The sequence below is a fragment of the Parus major genome, chromosome Z (genome assembly GCF_001522545.3).
Source record: "Parus major isolate Abel chromosome Z, Parus_major1.1, whole genome shotgun sequence".
Classification (NCBI taxonomy): domain Eukaryota; kingdom Metazoa; phylum Chordata; class Aves; order Passeriformes; family Paridae; genus Parus; species Parus major.
This window is the reverse complement of record NC_031799.1, coordinates 50,597,743-50,620,426: the sequence shown is the minus strand read 5'-3', so window position 1 is coordinate 50,620,426 and position 22,684 is coordinate 50,597,743. Positions and strand designations below refer to the sequence as shown.

The window sequence follows — 22,684 nt, the reverse complement described above, 5'->3', positions numbered from 1 at the left end:
CAATTCAGTCTTCTCTATTCCTCAGTTTATGCATTTATGAAGGATGAGGACACTGTATAATATTTAAAAGGAGCTTAGCAGGACTTGTCTGTCTCAATGTGCTTGGAGACTTTGCATGGAAGGGGTTGTTCTGTGCCTTTCTTGTTGCTTCCAGTTCTGGATCTGGAAATTATCTTCTCATTGTTATGCACTCTTAGACATTAAACACCAGACATGAAGATGTCAACAAAGAAGACAGCCTTCTAGAAGTGTGGAAATGTGTTATGGAAGTTGCTACCATTGCTTTTTCCCTTTTGCTGTTGACAGGTTTCTACAAGTAAACTGTACTTGATCTTCTAGCTCTGAAATCACATTACATCTGCTGCATGGTTTTGCGTCAGTTTCTCATTCTAAACAGATGTAAGTGACTTCCTCTGTGAGAGAAAATGCAGCACAACCTTTGTGTAACAGTCAATATCTGTCCTCCACAGGAGATGTCCATGGTGGGCAGATGGTCACCTGAAACATGATTCTCACTATTGTGGTCAAACATCCAAAAAGCCTTTGAACCACTGGCATAGGAGGCTCCAAATCAGTCAGCACAGAAGGAGGTCTCACTGCTTGGAAAACTGCTTTCGAGTAGACAAATCAGAAAATGACAAATATGAATATAGGCCTTCAGAAATATATTTTTTTTCATTTTCTGCAATCTCAGCAAAATTTGGCTCTAATCTTCTGACCTGGCTTTGTTCTAGCATGGAGGTCTGAACTTCCATGGATGTTATTTCCAAATGTTTCTCCTAATTTCTTCCCCATCAGTGAGGCAATGACTGATAATCAAAGCAGGAAGAGAAAGCCATCCATGAAGAACTGTGTCTTTCTCTCCCTACGTCTTTAAAATTATAATTCTCCATGTGTTCTAAGGTAATTTGAAGGCCAGATCATTTATCACCTCAATCTCCTCTTCCAGAATTCCAACACATCTTTCTTAAAGCCATTCCACTCTCTCTCTGAGGCACAGTGCTTTGACCAAAACGGAAAATAAAGATAAAAACACCTCTTCTGATCAGGCCATAGAGCTCAGGTGTTTCATTCCTCCACTGGCACTTCTGAAGCAGCATCAATAACAGCAAGTGTTTCACCTTCATATGGCATTAATATTCAGTACTGCTGGATACAGAAGCTCAGACAAAAGACAGAGGAGAAATAAGCTGAATATATTTGCTACTTCCTAAAAACTCAGATGAAAGTATTTGCACAATGGAAAAGCATCAGATCAGAAGACTCTTTTTCCTGGAAAAACCCACATAAATGTGTTTCGGTGCCGGTGTGTGTATCAAACTTCAAAAGGCCTAGTTATTGAAAGCAATTAATATCAGTTATTTGATTTCCAAAATTTTCTTCTCTTGCAAAATGTCCCAGCATCCTGGACAGACAGCAAAATTAGCCTTCAAAACAAAAGAGTATGTAAACTTTCAACTTCAATGGAAACAGAGCCAGGGCAGAGAATATAGTCAGCACTAGTCTTCTGGATGTGCCTTTCCTTATGACATCAAAACTTGTGTAAGTAAACCAGCAGGTGCCCTGTGCTGAGTGAAATGGTACCTGTCCCATCTTCCAGAATAGGGCTGCCCACAATGAGCCTTTTTCTCTCCTTGAAAGAGGACAGAGTCAGCATATCTTTTACACCATGGATGACTTCATGGCACTCTTTCTTCCAACACTGGAAAAGAGGACAGAGATGTAATACTGAATGGTGAAATGCTGTTGCCAAGCATGAAAAAACATGCCTAAAACATTATAAATGGTACTTTGAGATTAGTCAATGACGACTGTACAATTTTTAACAGTAAAAACCAAAACCTGATATATGTAGTGGTCAGATATTTGTGACCTCAGGTCAGACCCGTTTTGCTACTGATCATCAGAACCAAAGATGAAGGTGTTTCCTAAAAGCATCAACAAAAGAATGAAAAGGAAACACAAAGAAATTTACTGTTTGTAGTGTCTACTTATACTACTTATTTTTATTTATTGTGATTTTGCAGTTGGGAATGAAAATCAATAGCACAGCCTTCTGATCTTTCACCATCTTTCTTTCTGCTTTCTCTGGCTCTCACACTTGAATACAAACATCCTCCCTACTCACACATCACACTTCTCTTGTCATGCTCAGATTTTAAATTGATCTTTGCTCCACATACTTTGTTACAATATCCTATATTTTTGTTGCTCCAGCTTTAGGGCTTTCTTCAGTTCTCTGAAATATCCAGGTTAAATCCTGCTCTCATTAAATGATATCTATTCTTGGATCTAACTTTCAGATGGCTTCAGTACATTTCTTTGTTTGTTCATTGGTTTGTTTTTTTTTTCAAAACAAATAGACAGAACCACTCCAGGATGTAGACACCAAAGTTCATGGTTTTTGGTTTGTGTCTTTTTTCATAACTGTAAAAAAATGTTTCCACAACTTTATCTGTTTAATTAAAAAAAAATACTGTGGTTTTTTTGGTGTTTTGTTTTTGTTTTGTTTCATTTTCCCTGAAGAAGTCTTCTTTAAACAATTGCACGCAGCTCTAGTTCCTATATAAGCATCTTTCTCTTACACTGAGAATACCTAAAATAGGACCTGGCTGGAAAAGATCATTTGTGCTCATGCCTGTCCCTGGCCAGTCAAAACCCTAAACACGACACCTACTTATTTTAGCAATGTCTGGGTGACAGAAGAACTGCCACTACACTAGTGACAGTCAGGACCTGCATGGTCTAGAGAGAATCTGAATCTTAAGGCTGAGCTCAGCATTTTCATCACCTTTCCTTCTTCTAGTGGGTGGAAAATCAAAGGTAAAGCTTATTTCCATTTGTAGTGACATCAGCAGTCTGCTTATTCAAACACAATTCCCTTTCTCTGTCTCTGTCTGTCCCTGACAATCTGTGTTGTGCCCTGCAGGCTGTTTGACACCCGGTACAGCATCCAGAGGAACGGGCAGCTCCTGACCATCCTGAGCGTGGAGGACAGCGATGATGGGGTGTACTGCTGCACGGCAGATAATGGGGTTGGAGCAGCTGCGCAGAGCTGTGGGGCTCTCCAGGTGAAAATGCGTAAGTGGGAATGCCATCCCTTCCTGACACCACGTGTTGAATCCAAAGCCTGAGAGACTCTCATGTTTGGCACCTGGGGATCTGCAGTCAGGGCAGATCCATGTTCTTGTGAAGCTGGCTGCAGTTCTTTGAGTCAGAGACATATGGGATCATATGGGATCATAACTTGATGCAGTTGGGATTGTTCACTTTGAATAACACATTCTAATATCAGAAGACGAAAACTGACGCTTTGAAGAATGCCCTTTGTGCAAAACTCTGTAAGAGAGGCACAGTTTGATAGTTTAGACCTCTGTGGCAATACTGCATAGATCCCTGGTGAAATTTAAATGTAAAATTTCACTAATCAGATTTCTTCCTGAGGATGGCAAAAATCAATTAAATTATGTTCAGATGCTTTCAATAGCAGTGTTGAATGGTCAGGAGCACCTGACCACTCACATGTTGCTAGCCACTCACATGGCTGGAGCTCTTTACACAAACACTTTAAAGGGCAGCTGAGGTATATTCTGGCTAAAGCATCTGTTTGTAGGAAAGGATTTGTCTGTGCTGATGAGATGACCCTTGAGGTCTGATAATTCTGGAACTCTGCATCATTCCAGTCACTTGCAGGTGGTGGCCAGGAGGCAATGGTCTCTGAAGGTTGCTTTTCTGCTGGTTCATTATCAGCAAGGGCCTCAAAATGTCAGATCTCCCGAAATACTGAGATGATGATCTTTTATACGCTCAGCTCAGACTAAGACACACCATGTTCTTTCAGTAAAATGAATTTAAATTTATTCCTCATTAATTTTATGGGAGTTTGATTGCTTTTTCTTTAAGGCTTGATTGTCCTTTTCACTAGCATAGTTATAAATCCTTCAGTTAAGGACATTAATTGTATTTACATGCCTTTCTTGTTGAGCTAGAGGCAAGTCAGGGTTAAAACTCTTTCAAAATCAATTCAATCCAGATCTGGGCTTTGAGACAAGACAGTGTTTACGCAGTGAAGAATGTCAGAACCTGGAATGCTAACATTCTTCAAAACTGGAAATACACTTATCTAAATTTGGATTTTAGCCCAGGCCTTAATTCAAATGACTGTCAAACTCCACTCAGGAAAACAAATAACCCATGCAAGTTAGCTGCTTTTGCATCTATAAACTGAAATGGAATGCTGTGCTGAAGAAAGTTCTTTCTTACCAAAGCACTTCATAACCAAGAAAGACTGCTCTATCTTGCAGCAATACACAGAAAAAGCAGAAGATTTTTTTGAAGTAATTTCTGAATTTGTCTCATTCTAGTGTCCCTTAGCTTCATTTCAACTTTAATTTTTGGCTTTTAAAATTTTAGGACCCAAAATAACCCGTCCACCTATAAATGTGGAAATAATAGAAGGGTTAAAGGCTGTTCTTCCATGCACTACAATGGGGAATCCAAAACCTTCTGTTTCATGGGTCAAAGGAGAAACAGTTGTAAAGGTGAGTAGAAAATGGTTTTCAGTAAAGCTAAGTATTTGCTAAAGGTACTGTGTTAAATATTAGCATTAATTATAGCATTTGTAAGTTCTAGTATCTAGAAAGGAAACATCTGGAAAATTGAGGGCTCATCTCATAAATATCTTCATCTGCAATAATTCTACATACAAATGTAATGCTCTATGTGTATCTATATTTTATGTGATACATGCTTGTTACTACTAAGTATGGCCAAATACTGAGAAAACCACTTGCAAGCGTACTCTGAAATAAGAGCTCTTTTGAAGCTATAATTCACTGATCTGCAAAAACAGCAGTGGGTGGGTATGTCATGACAATGCTGAGCAGAAAGAGCTGGCCCCAGATCTGTAAGTCGTAGGACAAAATGTATAGTGTTCATGCATGTAAGCCCAAACTTTGTAAATAGATTTTTGATGCTGCTTGTGTGCAGCCTGCATGTAGAGCCCTCACCTCAATTGCTCCTTCCCCTGGCAGGAGACTGCTCGCATTGCTGTGCTTGATTCTGGGAATTTAAGGATTCACAATGTTCAGAGAGAAGATGCAGGACAGTATCGTTGTGTGGCCAAGAACAGTTTGGGCACAGCCTATGGTGAGTGACTTTTGAACCGTGTACCAGGCCCTAGTGCAAGAGGAGAGGAGAGGAGAGGAGAGGAGAGGAGAGGAGAGGAGAGGAGAGGAGAGGAGAGGAGAGGAGAGGAGAGGAACTTTTACCTTTATGAACTTTTTACCTTTTTTTTTACCTTTATGAACCTGAACATTTTCTGCCCACTAAATGAACACCAAATTGATTTTTCAGTTTCTGGTCCTTATGTACTGTGTCCAATTCTTATGTACAGAAGGTATTTTCTTTGTGGTGTGAACCACCACCAGTTTCAGAGTGCTGAGAACAGTAGACAGTAGAGAACAGTGGACCCAAATGCTGGCAACAAGGCGTTCTGTCTTCCTGAATGTTATAGGAGAATTTGGGTTGGGCAAGGGCTTGTGAAGTGAGTGGGGGAATGACTGATTTAACAGATGAACTAATTTTTGTTTCTAATTCAGGATGACTGTAATGCAGAAAGTGGAAAAGGCTCTTTATTTGCTTAGTAAGCTTCAAAGAACTATTGTAATTTACATTTGGAACTAAGAGGTTACTTTGTGTGCAATCCCATTTCTAAGAGGAACATAGATTTCCTTCTGGGAGCAGTATCAGATATATTAGTTCCAATTATACATCACTGTAGGTCTGCTGTTTTCCTAAAAAATGCATAAATTTTTCAGTTTTTTTGGGTCAATTTTTAATATTTATACATACAGACCATGTTCGTTAGAAATTCCTTAAATAGCTTTAAAACAGGAAGGCAGCTATTCTTTACCTAGATTCAGAGCTGTACTTCTCCCAGGGTAAAAGTGATGAGGCAAGCTGAAAACAGTTGGATTTGATGTGAACAGCTTGGTCCTGGGATTTAGTTTGGCCCCCGTCATTGAGGCAATGGGCAAAGGCTTGCCTAGAGTTAAACTGTGAGCAGCAGATACTTGGTGCCACACACACCAATGCTGAAGGGCCTCCAGCACTGCAATTCTTTGCTGCCACAGCCACTTATGGAATCTAAAAGCAAGCTGGAATTACACCAAAAATCTAGGCTGCTAAGGTGGATTTCTTGGTTTTTCTCCTTCTCCAGAATTATGCAACGGCCTGTTAATTCAAGGACTGGCAAAATAAACCAAAAATACCCTACTTGGGGTGTGTATGTGTGCTTTCTCAAAATGTAGAAAATAAGTTTCTAATTGATTAGTGGCAGGTCAACGCTCCCACACAAATTATCCCCTCTTGTTCCAGTCATGTCTCGGGTGAACAAATAAATGCTTTCTTCCAGGTTCACCTTGGTTCTCTGCTATAATATATCTATATAATATATCTAATTTCAGGTGGCCATCCAAACTAGTGTTGGTTTATAATTTGTTTAACACAAGTTTGGTTTATATTTTTGGCTTCTAAAATCCAGAGGTATCAGTCCTGATTTAGTACATAGAGTGAACTGCGCAGGATCCATTTGTTCAAACTGACAACAACATTCATAATCCAGACCCAGCAGCTTGCTGTCCATACAAATCCCTTCCTCTCATAGTATTTTAGATTAATTTACATGGATATTTAGCGTAACTACATGTGAGCATACCTGTGTATGCCTGCAAGAAGGTATGTGCACACACGACCCTCACACACCTCTTTTATTATTTTTGGTATCCCTCCCCTCCTGCTTCTCCTACCCCATTAGTATCAGCACTTTAAAACAACTCCAAATAAATAATATACTAAATTATTCAAAGCAGGAAAATCACGCTGCAGTACTCTTTGAGCACCCATTTTGTTCACAAAATTTATGAAAATAGTTGTTTATTGCTTCTCTGTAACAGCATTACCGTACTTTTGTTTTTTAAATCTTGGTCCTAGTATTTACTGGAGTCGCCAGCCTGCATAGTGTGGTTTAATATTAAAATAAAATTAATAAGCATGGCTGGTTCACTATGAATATTGAATTCAAGGCAAGGATCCATTTAAAGAGCAGTGTAAATATTTATGCCTAGCTAGAGCTGGATCACATGGATCTTGATGTGCTGTGTGCTTCCATTTTAATGGGTCTAGCATTAGTCCAGTGTGGCATCCCACCCTTACATGGAAGGGAGCATCCAAGGATCATAGGTCCTTGTGGTCGAAAGGAATGACAAAAGTAAGAGGGCCTGCCAAAGCTTACAAAGTTTGACTAATAAATTACACATTTGGCATGGAAATGTGTATGGTAATCTCTGACCTCCTATATAAGCATGGGGCAGTGGGTTTTGGATAAAAGGCTAGGATGAAAGGAAAGAGACTGAGAGAGAGCGATGGATGAAAGAGGAGAAAGAATGAAAAGAAGAAAGGAAGATGGCAGATATCACCAGTCCTGGCTCCATCATCAATCCAACTGATGGGGTATGCAGGCCCCTGGTGTGTCCAGGCTTTGCAGTCCTTTTTATATTGAAGTTTCCGTGCTCTGGAGCTAAGTTTCTCATTCTCTATGCAAATGAGTTTTCATGTGCAGCCCATTCTTGTAGAACTTTCTGGAAATGGGTTGGGGAGCTTTAGGGATCTTGGCTCTTGATCCCCCCTTACATTCCAGGCCTGCCATTGGCCTCATTCCTGCACCTCAGCTGTACTCTGCTGTGCTTAGCTCCAGGAGCCAGAACAAGGATACTTGTCCTAGAAAAGTACTGCCCTACTTCCACATGGCTCCTTTCTCCAGTCGTGATTGGTAGTTGGCTGTTGGTACCAACAATCCTTGGTTGGCTCCACAGATATGTTGCTATCAGTGTTTGGGACATACGCATTAGCCCCTTGTCTTCTAGGCTTCTCCATCCTGCAATTAGCTTCAGGCATTTTTCAAAGGTCAGAGGTGTTCTTGAAGGATTGACTCTACCTTTTACAAGCAATCAGGCTCCTAAATGTACTCTTGGTCAGGTACATGCTTAAATTACTTGCTCAAGTTGGCCCAGAAATTACAGCAAGCCACAAGTACATAGAGTGAACTGTGCAGGATCCATTTGTTCAGACGACAGTCTTGGCCCAAATATTTACACTACTGAGATACCTTACAGTACTACTTATCTGGTTTCAGTGGTCCAAGGTAGAACTCTTTGAAAAATGCTGCTATTTTGATTTTACAAATATTTTTTCCTTAATTCTTTGTAAGCTTTCCTCAGCATTCATAATACTGTCCTCTATTTATTACTTTTAAAGAACAACTTTAGTATTTTTAAGGTTTTATTATTTTTAAAGCAAAGTGGAAATAATTTGACCAGTAAGTTTAAGATGGAAATTCAGGTGCAGTTCTTGTCAGGAAAAAGAAAGTACTGAAGGCCTTTCTTAGTGGAACTGATTTTTCAGTTCCTGATTTTCATCAGTGAATGTAGTGAAGATAAGGATTCTGTGAGTTCTTCACCATGAAGAGACCTGTCCCAGGTTAGGACAGCCTGTTCGCTTTCCCAGGGCACCAGGGCTCGGGTCATAAATTATAATCCTGAGCCAGGATTTTAACTAAACGGATTAAAAAGCCTGCCTTTTTGCATCTTTTCTCAAAGTCTGGGGCAAACACAGATTAATTTGGACAAATGATGGTGAAATAGATTTTTTTCTTAAGAGACATAATCCACAAGTGGTAGATACACGATCATAATGGAGCTAATTGTTGGGTTTGCGGGAAGAGCTGGGTTCTTTACTGAGAACTGTGTTGAGCCTATGGGCAGCACTGTCCTCACTGAAAGTCTGTGTGGAGTGCCTGGAGGGTATTAGGAGAAGAAACAGGCCATAGAGCATGCCATTGATTTGACATCAGGGAACAGGCTCAGGAGATAAGGGGAGGAGAAGGGATACAAGAGGCAGGCACTGGCCAAGGGAGCCAAATGAGTGACTATGCAAGATGGGCATTGCTCCTGAGGAAGACTTACACACAATTTTTATGATCTTGGTGTTTTCTGTAGTAAAATGATACATGTCTTTGGTTTAGTTCTGAGGAATGTCTCAGAGGAGTCGGGTTGGTTCGTTCTGACATCTGCTAGGGTTGTTATAAATTGGTTTTCCACTAGTGAGCTGGTTCATAGCTGTGCAGAAGCTGCATGGTTGTCTTTTCCTCACTTGGTTCTTCTAGTTGCAGCCCACCCAGCTTATGAAAAAAAGGACTAGTGAAAGTAGTCTGGCATGGAGCAGAAGTGCAACAGGCAGAAACTAGCCTTTTCCACACTACACTGCAAAGCTAAATAAAAAAGAAATGCTGAATTTGTTGGGTCTGCTAAAATTAGAATATGAAGATGACTTCCTCTTGCTCCTTTACATCCACTGATGTCTACAGAAAGTAACATGTGCATTGAGATGAAGGAACAATATTATAATCTTGACTGTTTGCCAAGAAATGAGTTTTTAGTTTCCTGGAGGCAAGACTTCTGACCTGCAGTTTTGTATTAATTTTCTATCATCTTAAGCATTTTGCTAACTAGCTTTTTAATCACTGCATTATCAGTTTTGGTAATGTACACTTCTGCGAAACCTAGAAGAGTATTTATATACTCAATGAAGTATTACTTTGCCAAAGGATTTCCATAGATTTCTTGTTGTTTGCTGTATTGATTCTCAAAGTGAATCTCTGGCTGAAAGGTTCCTCAATAAATCCAAGATTCAGGACTATGTTTGAATAGAAGCATTTGCTTACCTGATCCGTAGTTCACACAGATGTCTGAAGTTTATTGGCAAGATGTTGCCTGAGATGGCCTAGATTCAGTTTTATCTGAAGTCTGAAATCACTCCTTTGGAGATAGAGAAGCAGCTATTGCCATCTATAGTGTTGAGATTTGCCATCAAATGCAGAAATTCTCATTAATGTAAGTGAAAACTCAGGGCAGGGTACAAAGATTTAAGCTGTGCCAAGGCATTTTTTGGGCCTCCTCTGATCATTTGAAATCTGTACAGTTTGTAAGACCTTTATCTTTATCCTTTATGCATTGGACAGCTATTTATGTACATAGGCAGTAGAAGGGGAGGAATTTTTGTTTTTGTTGGCATTTGCAGTGACATTGAACCAGTCCAGTAAGAGGTCCAGTCCCACAAAAGCCATGCAAGAGTTTTTCAGGTTCAGCTTCTGGGCCTGCTGCCCAAAACTTACAGTCTACAAGGTCTGACCTGAGTAAAGAATGGTATTCTCCATATCCATTATGTATGAATTGTGTGATATTAAAATAATATCTTCAAAGCCAAGAGATCTTATGAGGTGAGAGGCATGATAATATTCCTGTTATGAGCACCCTTATCACTTGTTAACAGAGTGAAGCTGTCTCACTAATTTTTTCTTAATATGAGAAATAAATTCCATTGGATAATTTTGCTTTAATCTTTCACTATCTTTTTCAGACACTGTCCTTATAGCCAGTGTTCAAATTATATGTAATTCCTGCATCAAATAAGAAGTGTCTATTGCAGAACAGCCACAGACCAGTAAATTTTGTGATGATTTACAGGTGTCATTGCATGACTTGGGCTCAATTTTTTTCTTTGTTTTGGAGAAAATTTCTTCTGTCCTTGGGGGAAGGAAGGGGCAACTTTGTGAATTGCTAGATTTCACATGAAGAAGAGTTCTCGTCCTTCTTCATTTTTAAAAACAAAAAAATCACAAAAGGAATTGAAAATTTGACCATGAATTTCTGACTGTTTAGAATTAACACCTGCTTACAAATAAAATAATTCCACTAGCCATGTTTCAGCCTTAGCCTTATATTTAGCTTCAACTATTGGAAATTGCATTTTCTGGAAATTATAGTCACTGAGCTGTACAAAGGATTGTGGCGGATTAGGCACTAACACAACAGAAGGTAAAATATTCTTCTGAGAGGTGTCCTTCCAATCTGACAGCAGCAGTGTGAATGGCAGTCTTCTGATGGAGGAAGACAGTGTTAATAGTCTAGGTGTGCAAAAGGGTTTTGTTCCCCTAGGGTAATGAGCAAACTTCCTGTGTTTCTAGGCATTGTATCCAGTGAGTGAAACCTCTGAAGTTCCAGTTTGCTCAGTCATGCATTTTTCATGTTGAAAAGTACAGAAAAAGGCAATAAATAGAGAGACTGCTATGTGAGAGGAGAGAGTATGTGGATGGTCCTGTTAGCTGTGTACTCAGTTAGATGCAACTCCATCTTGTGATTTGTATGAAACTGGGCTTGATCTCCAGCCTGTTGCACCAGAGACTCGTGGAATCCAGAAGTATAGTGTGTGATAACATTTAGTTTTGAAGTCATCACTCTACAGACACATGTCTAGAAATTAGCGAGTGTAGATCTGTAAGGGAACAAACAAACAAATTAGCCAGGGCAAATGTTAGAAGATACAGCGTGTTTAAAAAAAAACCAACCCCGACCTGTATTCTACATGGATTTATTAACATTTTTGGTTCAATCTCTTGGTCTCAGCAGTTTTCAGCTGTCTGAAGAGACATTGGTTGAGGACTACTGACCTTTTCCTTAACTAGGCCATTTCATTAATTTCTTTGCTGAAGTGCTGCTGCTCCACTTCATCCTGTGCTACTATGTGGCAGCATATAAAACAATCAAATCAAAACAAGGGCAGAGGCTCCTTAGGCTCCCCCGACTTAGATGTTGTTCGTTTTTGTGTTCCAGCCCTGGTAGATAGAAGTCTTTTCCTGGCCACATTTTATTGCTTATTACTAGCTACTGAAATAATACCCTGCCACAGGCCACAAAAATGTTCCCCTGTAAGCCACTTCTGAAAACTGCCTTAGCCTTAAAAATAGGAAGGTTTTCCTTGGAGAACGACCCCTTCAGAAGAAAGGACCTGCCAGATTTCATCTGGATTTTTATTTTAATAACTTAGTCTAGTTCTTGTGTGAGTGAGGGGATGGCAGACTAGTTGACAATAGAAATCAATGCCATTGCAATTTAGTTAAAAGACTGTCCCTGTAAAGTGTAAAGCACTAGCTTCCTTCAGCTGTTTTTTGGATGTCTTATATAGTCTTGGGACAAATTTACATAACAGCTAAATCAACAGACTAAGAAGACACACCAAAATTCAAGTAACAGAAATAAAAGCATGCATTTAGTGCAGACAAGTCTATCTGTTTGGATAGATCAGCAGAGATGGTCTGTATTTCAAATCAAATGACTCTTGATACATCATTCAGAAAGATTTTATACTTTTTGGTTAACTTGCCTGCACTTGGCATAGATGGTGTAGGCAAGGGAAATTCCAAGAGACCATTGAAGCAGCCAGTCAGCACTGCATTTCCCACAGATTAGATTTCAGTGTGAAATCTGAATTTTTATCTGTATCATCTTTAGAGGCAGAGTGTTTGAGGTCAGGTGAATTGCCAAATAGCAAACTGGCAAGGAAGTTTGCTGTTCTTCCCTTAAGTATTGGGTGAAATTTCTTCATGGAAATTCCAATAACAACACTGAAGAGGTCTTTGGCTCTGCCTTGAGCAGAGGCAGAAACTCTGGGAAAGGTTGGCTTTCCTGTTTGTGTTGGTGCTGTAGTATGTACCTGCAGGCAATGTCCTATGATAGTAAAGGATGAATACAGCAGTTTGATTTTAAAATTTTCAAAAGATTTGGAAGGTGGAAGCATTACTGGGAAACAAGAAGTCTGCCTGTAGTTACACCAAAGTATTTGACTGACCTCAGTGGGGTGGCGTGGGCGTAACTGAAAACCCAAAATACCTCATTAAATCTCCTCCTACCTGTGGCATTCACCAGAGTCATCCCAAGGCTCTGAGGCTGCAGAAACAGCCATGGCCCTAATTACAGAGTAACAGGGCAAGCTGCAGGAGGAAGAAAACAGCCTCAGACCTTCAGCAAATGACAAGCAGGCATGAGCTATTCAGTTTACTCCTGAGGCTTGCTCTGCTGTGACATTGGCATGAGGTTCATGCTGCCGTCCAGTCATTATCACAGAGCTGCAGTGAAGGCCTCCTGGGAGCATGAGGCTTCAGACAAAGCACATAAACAAAATTCTTCTTTAAAAAGCATTTGAGCCTGCTATTTCCTTTCACAAAAACCTCCTTCCCCTAACAAAGACCTTGGGAAGGCACTTGAAAAATTTATGACCTTCTCAAATCATTGCATGAATTGTGGTTTTAAGAGAAAAAAAGAGATATGTCAGTTAAAATCCCTCTTGTAAACTGTTGGCTAGCTAGAAAGCATGAGCTTCCCACAGAACAATGAGGGGAGTGGAGGATAGAGAACATCCATAGCTATCAGATAAAGGGGACCAGAGAAAACGGATAAGTATTCTGAAGTGGCTGGAGTCCCTCACAGACTCTCACGAAAAGGGCATATCAAACAGGAAGCTGAGAATTTGGAACAAAGATGGATCTCTGACGTAGGAGGAGCTAGATGAGTTTTCAACACTAAAAATCAAGAATGCATGATGGATAAGGTGAGCAGAGAACAGGCTCCTTGCTATTCCCCAAACCAGGGAACATCCTGGCAGCTACTGCTATCAGTACTTTAAAGTAGACAAAAGGAAGTACTTTTCAAATGGCACATAATTAAATTTATGGCATTTCTGTTACCCAGTGGTGGAGACCAGATATTAGGATGATGCATGAATTATCTAATTTTTGGGTATCACAGTGATTCCCCATAATTGTTTGCTCAATTCCTTAGAGTGGGAGAGGGAGACTTATGAAGATTTGAAGACTGTGAGTATTTCAATACGTGCGCACAGACTGGTAGCCTTGACAGCAGTCATGATGGGTAGTGATCATGAATGGAACAAGCAGAGGAATTGCTCCTTGACTTTGGGAGGCTGGGAACTTCCTTTCCAATTTCACATGCAGAAGTGGGTAGAGGCAGAGATAAATGCACCTGATATGACTCTGTACTGTATGAGTACAGAGTCATGAGATGAGACAGAGCATGGGGAGGTTTAAAAGGGTCTTTCCTTCAAAGAAACCAAAGACATATATAAGACCAGTACTGACATGAAAAGAATTTCCTCATTCATTTCCTTGGGAAGTAATTTGAACACATTATCCTCACTTGTCCTTGAATCTAGTGTTTGCTGTGTATATAGAGATGAATGCTTGTACTGAAGAAGTTTTATATAGTTACACAGGATATAAGCTATCTGTTTACATTTTACTCCTGGTTATTACATCTTTGCGTATTTGTGGTGTCTCCTTTTAGGATTCCAGAGACATCACCATGCAGTGTAAAGTCTTTCACGGCTGAGAAGTTAGAGGCTGATATGTTTACCATCACATGAGTCCTTCTACTAATGCAAATTGTCCTACCACCCATAAATCTAGGAGTCCACCCTAAAACAAAGTTACCTTGAAAAGTTATTGCCTTGCTAAGAAAAATTTGCTTTGATATCAGACACTAGAGCTTTGAATTTGAAGGCATATGATTGAGGATGGAAATGTTGTGTTTTGCTCCATCTTACTTCCACACAGATCTTGAATTGTCTCTGGTGCCCATTTCATAGCCTCAGGCTCCAGGCTGAACGTCTACGTATTGCTGTGGAGTCTAGCCTGTGCTGCATGATACTTAAAGGACTATGACAAAACCCAAGTCTCACAATTAATATATCAGGGGCCAGAAGAGCTTGCATCTTGCAATTTTGTACAAAATGCAGATATTTCAGATGCATTGGAGGCTTATCTTCCTGGGTTACCACAATAACAGGGTGAGAGGATCAGTGGATGATGAAGTACTGCTTACAACTTGCTTACAGTGTGCTACAGCTCTTCCTCACCTTGCTCTTTTTGGCCCTGCATATAATAGTGCTGTTCTTGGAGAAATAATACAGTGATTGTATGGATTTCCTACTGTGTTTGTACATTTTTTTTTGCTTTGATGACTTGTATACACATGGTTAGCCAGCAGAAAGCATGTTTGTGCATCGATTAAATAAAATAGCTAAGCAGTTTGATACAGATAAATGAAAGTGTCTCATTTCAGCTTTGCCTGGGCTGATTTCGTCTTTGCATTTACCTGGTAGACTTACAAAAAAAGATAAAGACTGCAACTTAGGTAAGAAATACTTGGAGATCAGAGTGAAACTGACCTTGCAGTTATCTTGGCAGTTAATTATTAACCCATACCCTTTTTGTAAGTGCTAAGCCACTCACAGAACCTAGTGCTGCTGGTGCAAGAAGAGTGGTTAACTGTCCTTGCAGGAGAATTTGTTTGTTCTCCAAGGGATTCAGGTCTGTCATGTCAGCTGCAGAGCTGTGTCTTGCCTGGACAGCCCTGGCTCTTGGAATGTGATTAGCTGCTGCACACATCTTGGTGTGGCTGTGTCTGTGACCTCTGATCCACGAGCATGGTGTGGCCTGTTCTTGGCTCTGGTATTTCAAGATTTTTTAAAAAAAAATTTATGCAGGTAATACAAATTCTGCAGGTTTCTATGTATTTAAAAACATATTCATCAGACCTTCCCTCATTTCTCACCAGTGGGGAGGAAATGGTAGTCCCTCTACTTTTTACCTCTCCTTAACTGCCTAGTTTAGGCTTGTCAGGAGGAGTGAATGGTTATGAGCTGAATGAATCTGAATGGGGAGTTAGGCAAACAGACTTCTCACTGGCAAAAGTTGCAGTTCATGGTTCTTCAGAGCATACAGCTGGCAAGCAGAATGGTTTTTTATGGCTTAGTAAGCAAAGTCTAAGCCCAGAGACACCTCTGCAGACAAGAAATAATTCTGACCTTTCATGCTTCAGGAGCAAAAGAGCTATGGGAAAACCAGCAAACACAATCTAAAAATGCTTGCAATTTATCTAAGTAGTTACACATGAATTTTGCGCAGTGCAAAGTCTTTGCCAGGATATTTACATCAGGAAACCTTCCAAGACAATATGTAGGTTACCAGTTCTTGCAGCAATGTAGACAGATTGGATCTCAACACAACACTGGATGCAAAGGAAATTACGTTGTGCACACAAGTTTTGCCTTTACACACTGTGTTCTGCAGCTTAGCTGCCAAAAAAAATTATGCGTAAGACCTGTTTTCAATCACCCAAAAGGCCATGTTTCACTGATAAATACATAGCAGTTGGGGAAAGTGAAGCAGGTTGAGATATCAGACCTGGCAGGATGGGTCTGGCTCATGTGTCAAGGCAGGCTTTGGCTGCAGTGGGAAGGAAATGTTGACAGGGATTGCTGACACAAATTTAGCTCCTGGTGGCCTTACCTTGGTTTGGATTACTGGGGATGCAGACCTATACACAACTAGCAACAAACTCTTGGATGTGAACACCTGTGGGTTCACAGGTTAGGTTAATGGATGTACATGGGAAAGTGTTCATATTCTCTTAAATACAGGGTTCATCAAAGCAACTGTGGCCTCTAGATGAAAAGCAGCTTACTCCACACCCCAAAACTAGTGCTTGATTGGTCCTGGTGTTGCCTTTTTCCCAACCTGGAAATGAAACTCGAGATAATTTAATAAGGAAGTAGTGTAAGAGTGAATCTTTATTTGAAGGCCTTCAGGGGCAATTATGGAAAGATATCCGCAAAACCCGACCCTCCCAATGGTCCTAAAACCATTTCCATAGGTTTTAGGAATTAACATAATTGATAAAAAGCACAAATTAGGAGGGCAAGTGGTGATGTAATTCCCCCCCAGGTCAAGCCCTTTCTCTGGAGTTCCCCCCTTGGCACTGGCGTTGTCCATGAAAATGTATCTTGAAGAGTCGTTCTAGGCTTTGGTTCTAAGGAGGAACCAAGATAGCATAGGGGCCCTGCATCTCCCAGGGCTTGGAGCTCTGGAATTTGTTTTGTCTTTCTGCCTAGGCAAAGGCCATCAAAAAGTACTGGGAAAACTAGCCACTAATACATTAATCTACAGAGCTACAAATATATGTGCAAAGAATACAGAGAACATATAAAAGAAAAAAGGCAAAACCCAAGAGGCATCACTTGTGCTCTGGGCATCACTTTGTCCTTTCCTCAAAACATCAGCATGGCCCCAGGCCACCTACAGAGCTGTCTGGTTGTGATTGGACAAATACAGCCTTCAAAAAAATAGGCCTTACCCAGACTAAGGGCAGGCATCTGCCTGAACTGCGGGACCAGACCCCAAACCTGGGAAATGAAACAGCTCAATCAAAGGCAATGGGGAAAAAAGTCACCTGGAAAGAGTTAGCCATTCAATGTGGAGGCAGAGGGGAGGGCATGCTGCTTTAATCTTTTTATAGTACAAAAATTTTGTGACTGAATTAAAGCCCTACTGTTTGGACTGGATGATGTTACGTAATTCTCAGAAACGAGAGCAGCTGGCTACAGTACAGATACCTCCTAGCAAGCCCTGCAGTGCACAGAACATCATTTACCAAGGCTGTAAAAAAATACACTTATTAAGGGGCTTGGGAGTGAAGTCTGACATGCTGGCTTGGCTTTTAGCTGTCTGGATTTCATTTATAGCTCCTCTGTTTTATTTTCCACTAAAATAAATAAATAAATTAAGCTGTCTTTGCCCACTTTCCCTAACTGCTTTTTGGCGTGCCTGTGGGTAAATCCAGAGCAGAGAGCCCATGGGTATTGATGAAAACGTTGCTAACCTTGTAATGGCAATGTAGCTAAACAAGCAAGGGCAAAACTCACATTCAAGAGGATGTAGAAAAAAGCAGACAAGTAATGGAAGCATTAGAAATCACCTGATTGTTGGAAATTTTCACTCCGAGGAAAATGGAGAACAAGACAAGGCCCTGAACACACCAAAAATGGGAGTTTTGCAAACATTTATTGCTATTTCTTGATCCTTCCTCTTCCTGTCTTTCACCCACCTCTTCCTGCTAGCTACACAACCACCAGATTTGCTGCTTTTTCATTTGCCTCTTTTCTTTACTTGTAGAATTGGGGGCAGGGGAGGTGAAGGGAGGGGGCGGAAAAATTATGGTTATGGGGTCTGTGTTTTGCCATTTAGATACAGGACAGATTTTGTTGCTCATGCAGTTGCCAAAATGGACCCTGAGATCATCCTGGTGTTCCTGCCCTGATTTGCAGAGGTGGAAGGTGACACTGACTGCACTTATGCACCCATCCTGACTTTCCCACAGCACGCAAGTCTGACAGCAATTTCAGTGTGTCGATCATCTGCCCAAAGTTTATCTGGTTGAGAAATAGCTGATGCTATTTTTGAAATACTGTTTCCCAAAGTTATTAAGAGCTTTTTAATTATTATTTTTAATATTGGAAAATGTGTCTCTGGATCAGCCAATCAGCCATGCTCCAAAACCTGTTGGGACCCAGGAAGCCTGGGTCTTGTCCAAGGAAATTTCTCATTTTAAAGTAAAATAACATAATCCCCCCCTCCCCCCAGTTTATACCTGTAATACCATCTACAGGTAGACAGCACTTATGTACAGGTACATATGTACTTAAGGTACATAGCTGAACTTTAAGGAAAATACTTGAAAGCATGCAAATATAAGTACTTGAAACGTTAAAGAATTCAAAATGTAACTTCAGTTTTGAAGGTCTTGAAAAGTAATTGTAAGTACTTGAAACGTTAAAGAATTCAAAATGTAACTTCAGTTTTGAAGGTCTTGAAAAGTAATTGTAAGTACTTGAAACGTTAAAGAATTCAAAATGTAACTTCAGTTTTGAAGGTCTTGAAAAGTACACATGATAGCACTGGGGATAGAAGGAATTTCAATTCTTCCACAATTTGGAAATCAGTTTAGTTCCTTATAGGCCAAATTTTATTTACCCATCCCTCCCTGCAGTACATACCACCAGAAACATGTGAATGTTTAGGAGCTGTTAACGGATTTTTTATCCCTCTATTCAATGTTTTAGGATTTTAAGAATGGTCTGATCTTTACCTTCCCTATGCTGGCAGACAGCTGCTTGCCTAGGAGTGTGCTGTGCTACTAAAGCAAGTGCAGTGATCAGTGATGATGGTTGGAAGAGGAATGCAGCTTTGTGACCTCCCCGTAGGCACCATGCCAGGCATGAGCTGGGCCAGCCACAGCACTTACCCTGGCTTTGCACCCTGCTATTGCCATTTTCAAAGTGTGTCTTTTTTCCTCCTGGCTGAAAAACCCTAGCAGATTTTGGGAGAGCAGCTAGAACAGGAGAGGACACATGCCACCGTCCACCATCAGTTAACTGAGTGCTGGAAATTTGTCACTTTGGTATTAACTCAGTTGGGCAGGATCTGAGTAGCAGAGTCAGGGAGCAGCATCAGGTGGGCAAGGGTCCCAGCAGTGCACTGGGCAGCACAAGAAATGCACTAAGGGCTGTATTCCGACTTTGGAAGTTAACATGCTGGCTTCAGCAGGAGCCATGTGACCATAACTGCTGCCAGAGGACAGGCCCCAAAGTTTAGTATTTCTCCGAATGAAGTATAAAAATAATTATGAGCTTAGCCTGCAAAACTTGGGCCTGAATTCATAACCATCTGGTGTTAATGGCCTGAAGCGAAACTTCAGACAAAGGTTTCATTTTACTTACTATTCATGAGAAAAGCTTCTGGCCAGTGACTAAAGCTTTGCTTATTACTGATGGAGCTTCGTACCTACTGCCTTGCTGAGGGGTAAGGCAGAAGCCTGATGCTGCTCTGCTTTGACTTTAGGCAGGTGGCACTGAGCACAGGCAGTTGCTTGGGATTGCTTGGAGCACACAGGAGAATTAAGAATCTCAATGTAATATTTATATTCTCTCCATTATCACCTTCACTGACATTAAACTTGATCTTCCTAAAAGCCCCTGCCCAAGAGTCTATTGAATGGCAAAAAGGTTTCCATGCTGAAATTAACTCCCACTGCTACTTATCTGTGACCAAAAGCTGTTTTTAGGCTCTTTGTCAGAACAAATCTCAGCTGCATAACTGTTCAGAAGTGGGTGGAAGGACTATGTGGAAAGCATATACTTTTTTTCAGTTCAACTGAAATTTTGCAGACAAAGCTTTCCCATCCCAAATAGCCAGGATAGATGTTCTAATTCTCAATGGGGCAGTCAGAAGATGGTGACATGTTGATAAGGAGAAACATGTAGCTAAAAGCGGCAAACAAGACCACAGGCTTTTCTGAAAAGTCCAAGAGAAACTTCCCTGCTTATTAAAGTTTCTGATGGAGACTTTTAGACATTGCTGTGTGGTCCAGAAGGTGTTACTCACTAAGCATGAGAAATTTGAGTAAGAAATGGCAGCGCTATTGAGCCTGCTTCCGTACAGACATTCTGGTGTTTCCATTAAAAATTATAGGTCAAAACTCAAATGTTCCAGGTGGGAAATTTCTTTTCTCTGCTTTTCTCTATGTGGTCCAAGTACAGCAGCTTGTGAAGACCATCAGGGTTGTATTTCTGGATCAAAATAAGTTTTCAGCAAAAATACTTCATTTGTTATTTCTGGCCAACAGCACCCCCCACCACCCCACCCCCTTCCCCCACAAAAAACCCTCCTGCCCCCTCTAATAACAAAAAACAACAAAATAAAACAAAAAAAAATGGAGGGGGGGAGGGGAGATGGCAAATGGAAGTCTTATTTTGATTACCTGCAAAGTGCCCAATAACCGTATTTCCACAAAAGAAGCAAGAGACATAGAAATGAGAAACCACTTTAAAAATCTGCTTTTCCACTGCAAGCTCATCTTCCTAAAGTTTTTGCCAGCCATTTTTTTATACCTTGATGCTTGTTGTTAGACACTTTCCCCTTAGGGCACCTTGTTGTGTGAAAAATGCCAGTGCTTGCAGCACTCTGGCAAGTGTTAGCCACTGCAATCAGATTGAGATGTTTGTCTGACCCTTAGCCTTCATGGCACATGTCCATACTGGTGGTCCTTAATGGTTTGGAAGAAATTTCACAGGAAGTCATCCTGGGCAGGGCAGCATGGTAGCTTGCTGGTTTTCTGCTGTAAGCTGTACCATTTGCATGCTACTGGAGAGTTTGCCCTTGGTTTTCTTGCACATTACCTCCTCAGAGGCTTTGGCATTGACACAGAAATTTCCAGAGGTAAAATTTTGATCTGTAAGGTGCAGAATGTAACCACACTGAACACTTGTTTTTTCTCCTCCTCATCTCTCTCCTAAGACTATCACTCACTGGGAAGACTTTTCTATGCTCTGCTTTTATTCATGGAGCTGTGACTTACATCAAGACCCACTGGGGAGGGAGTACCCCCATGTCAGCACCAGCCTCAGCTTTACATTATCATTCAGCTAGCACCTTTGTCTTCTCTTACAGTGTTTGCCAGAATCCTGAAGGCTCCTGAATCCCAAAACATCACTTTTGGGTCTGTGGTGACATTGCGGTGCACAGCGACCGGCCTTCCAGTCCCTACTGTTACCTGGCTGGAAAATGGGAAAGCTGTAAGTGCCTCTTTTTCATGCTTTTGGCACTGGAGGATGGCTATGAGCTGGAAGCACAACAGGCCTGGTTGTCAGCACCAGTGGTGTCTATTCCTTCCTAACTTAGCACCTTGTTTTTCAAACTGGTTGAGTCCAGCTCATCTCTCTGCTGCAGTTTTCTTCTCTGACAAAACATTGTTCCCATTCTCCAGGGTGTTGCATGACTTCATTTGTTAGGATCTGGAAAGCCCAAGATGAAGGGTGCTTTAGACCCTTTCAACCTTCCTCCAAGCCAGAATTTCTAGGACTTTATCATGTATTTCTGCAGCTTTCCTCCTTTAACAATGTGGCAAGGCAAAATTATTAATAACAAGGCAAAATTGTGTATTTGACGAAGTAACACAAACTGAGGAGTTAGAGGAAACTGTCTTGAGGTCAAATGCCTGTGGAACAGCATTATGCACAGCACATTTGAAGAAGAGAATAGATCTGAAATTTTCTAGACTGACCTAGGTGTTGTAGAATATATCAGCAATTTATCCCTGGCCAGAAGCATGTAATTAAGAAAGGCCCTCTTCAGTGGCAGGCACCAAGGGATGCAAATCTACTGTGTCTCATAGGAAAGATTCCATGGTCTAATGACTGTGACCACTTAATATGGGTGCTTGCTTTAAGTTTTCCTGGCTTTCATGCCTGTGTCTAGGCTATTGCAATTCCTTCCTTTCAGTGAGCTGAAGATCTGCTTGACGCCTTATATTGTCAGTGTGGGAGTAAGCAAGGCACCAGTCATGGCAGCTCTGCAGCCCAAGCCTGCATGGGTCCCCTCTAATCTTCATGTGCTTGAGGTGAACATGTTTTGTACTCTCTTTGGTCTTTTGACAGCTTTTTAAAGGATGTGAGCCTCAGGGCATGACCCTGTGGAGGCATGTGGAGTGTCTTCTGAGTGCAGGCTGGCAACTTTTCCTCTGCTCTCACTCACTGACCTCCTGCCAATCCTGAGTCCTTCTGAGCATGATCCTGACCATCCTTGTGGACTTGCTTGTCCAGAGGACTAATAAATCCCTTTGGTTCTTACTTCAGGGGCTGTCTCTGTCCTGTTTGTATCTCCTCTTTCTGTACATTAGAGGAGGTTGTTAGGACCCCATGGCTACTCTGCAGGCTGTCTTGCCTTCCTTGCCTTCTCTATATTGTGTCTTATTGTGTCCTCCAGTATGATCAGGGCTAATTTTCTATATTTCCTCAATGTTGCTAGGCAGAGCAACAAAGGGATCAGATTAGCCTCTGCTGAGATGCATAGGTGCCCAGTGGTTTCTGACAATATTTA

The 22,684-nt window shown here is 41.0% G+C and overlaps 1 protein-coding gene across 1 annotated transcript in view; it reads left to right on the top strand.

Annotated features, from left to right (window-relative positions):
- MUSK (muscle associated receptor tyrosine kinase) overlaps positions 1-22,684 on the top strand; it is a 58,593-nt gene that overhangs the window by 5,362 nt on the left and 30,547 nt on the right. Inside the window, exons 4-7 of the mRNA XM_033511386.1 lie at positions 2,930-3,081; positions 4,414-4,541; positions 5,034-5,148; positions 21,257-21,381. Coding sequence (XP_033367277.1) covers positions 2,930-3,081; positions 4,414-4,541; positions 5,034-5,148; positions 21,257-21,381 — 520 coding nt within the window. The remainder of the gene's footprint in view (positions 1-2,929; positions 3,082-4,413; positions 4,542-5,033; positions 5,149-21,256; positions 21,382-22,684) is intronic.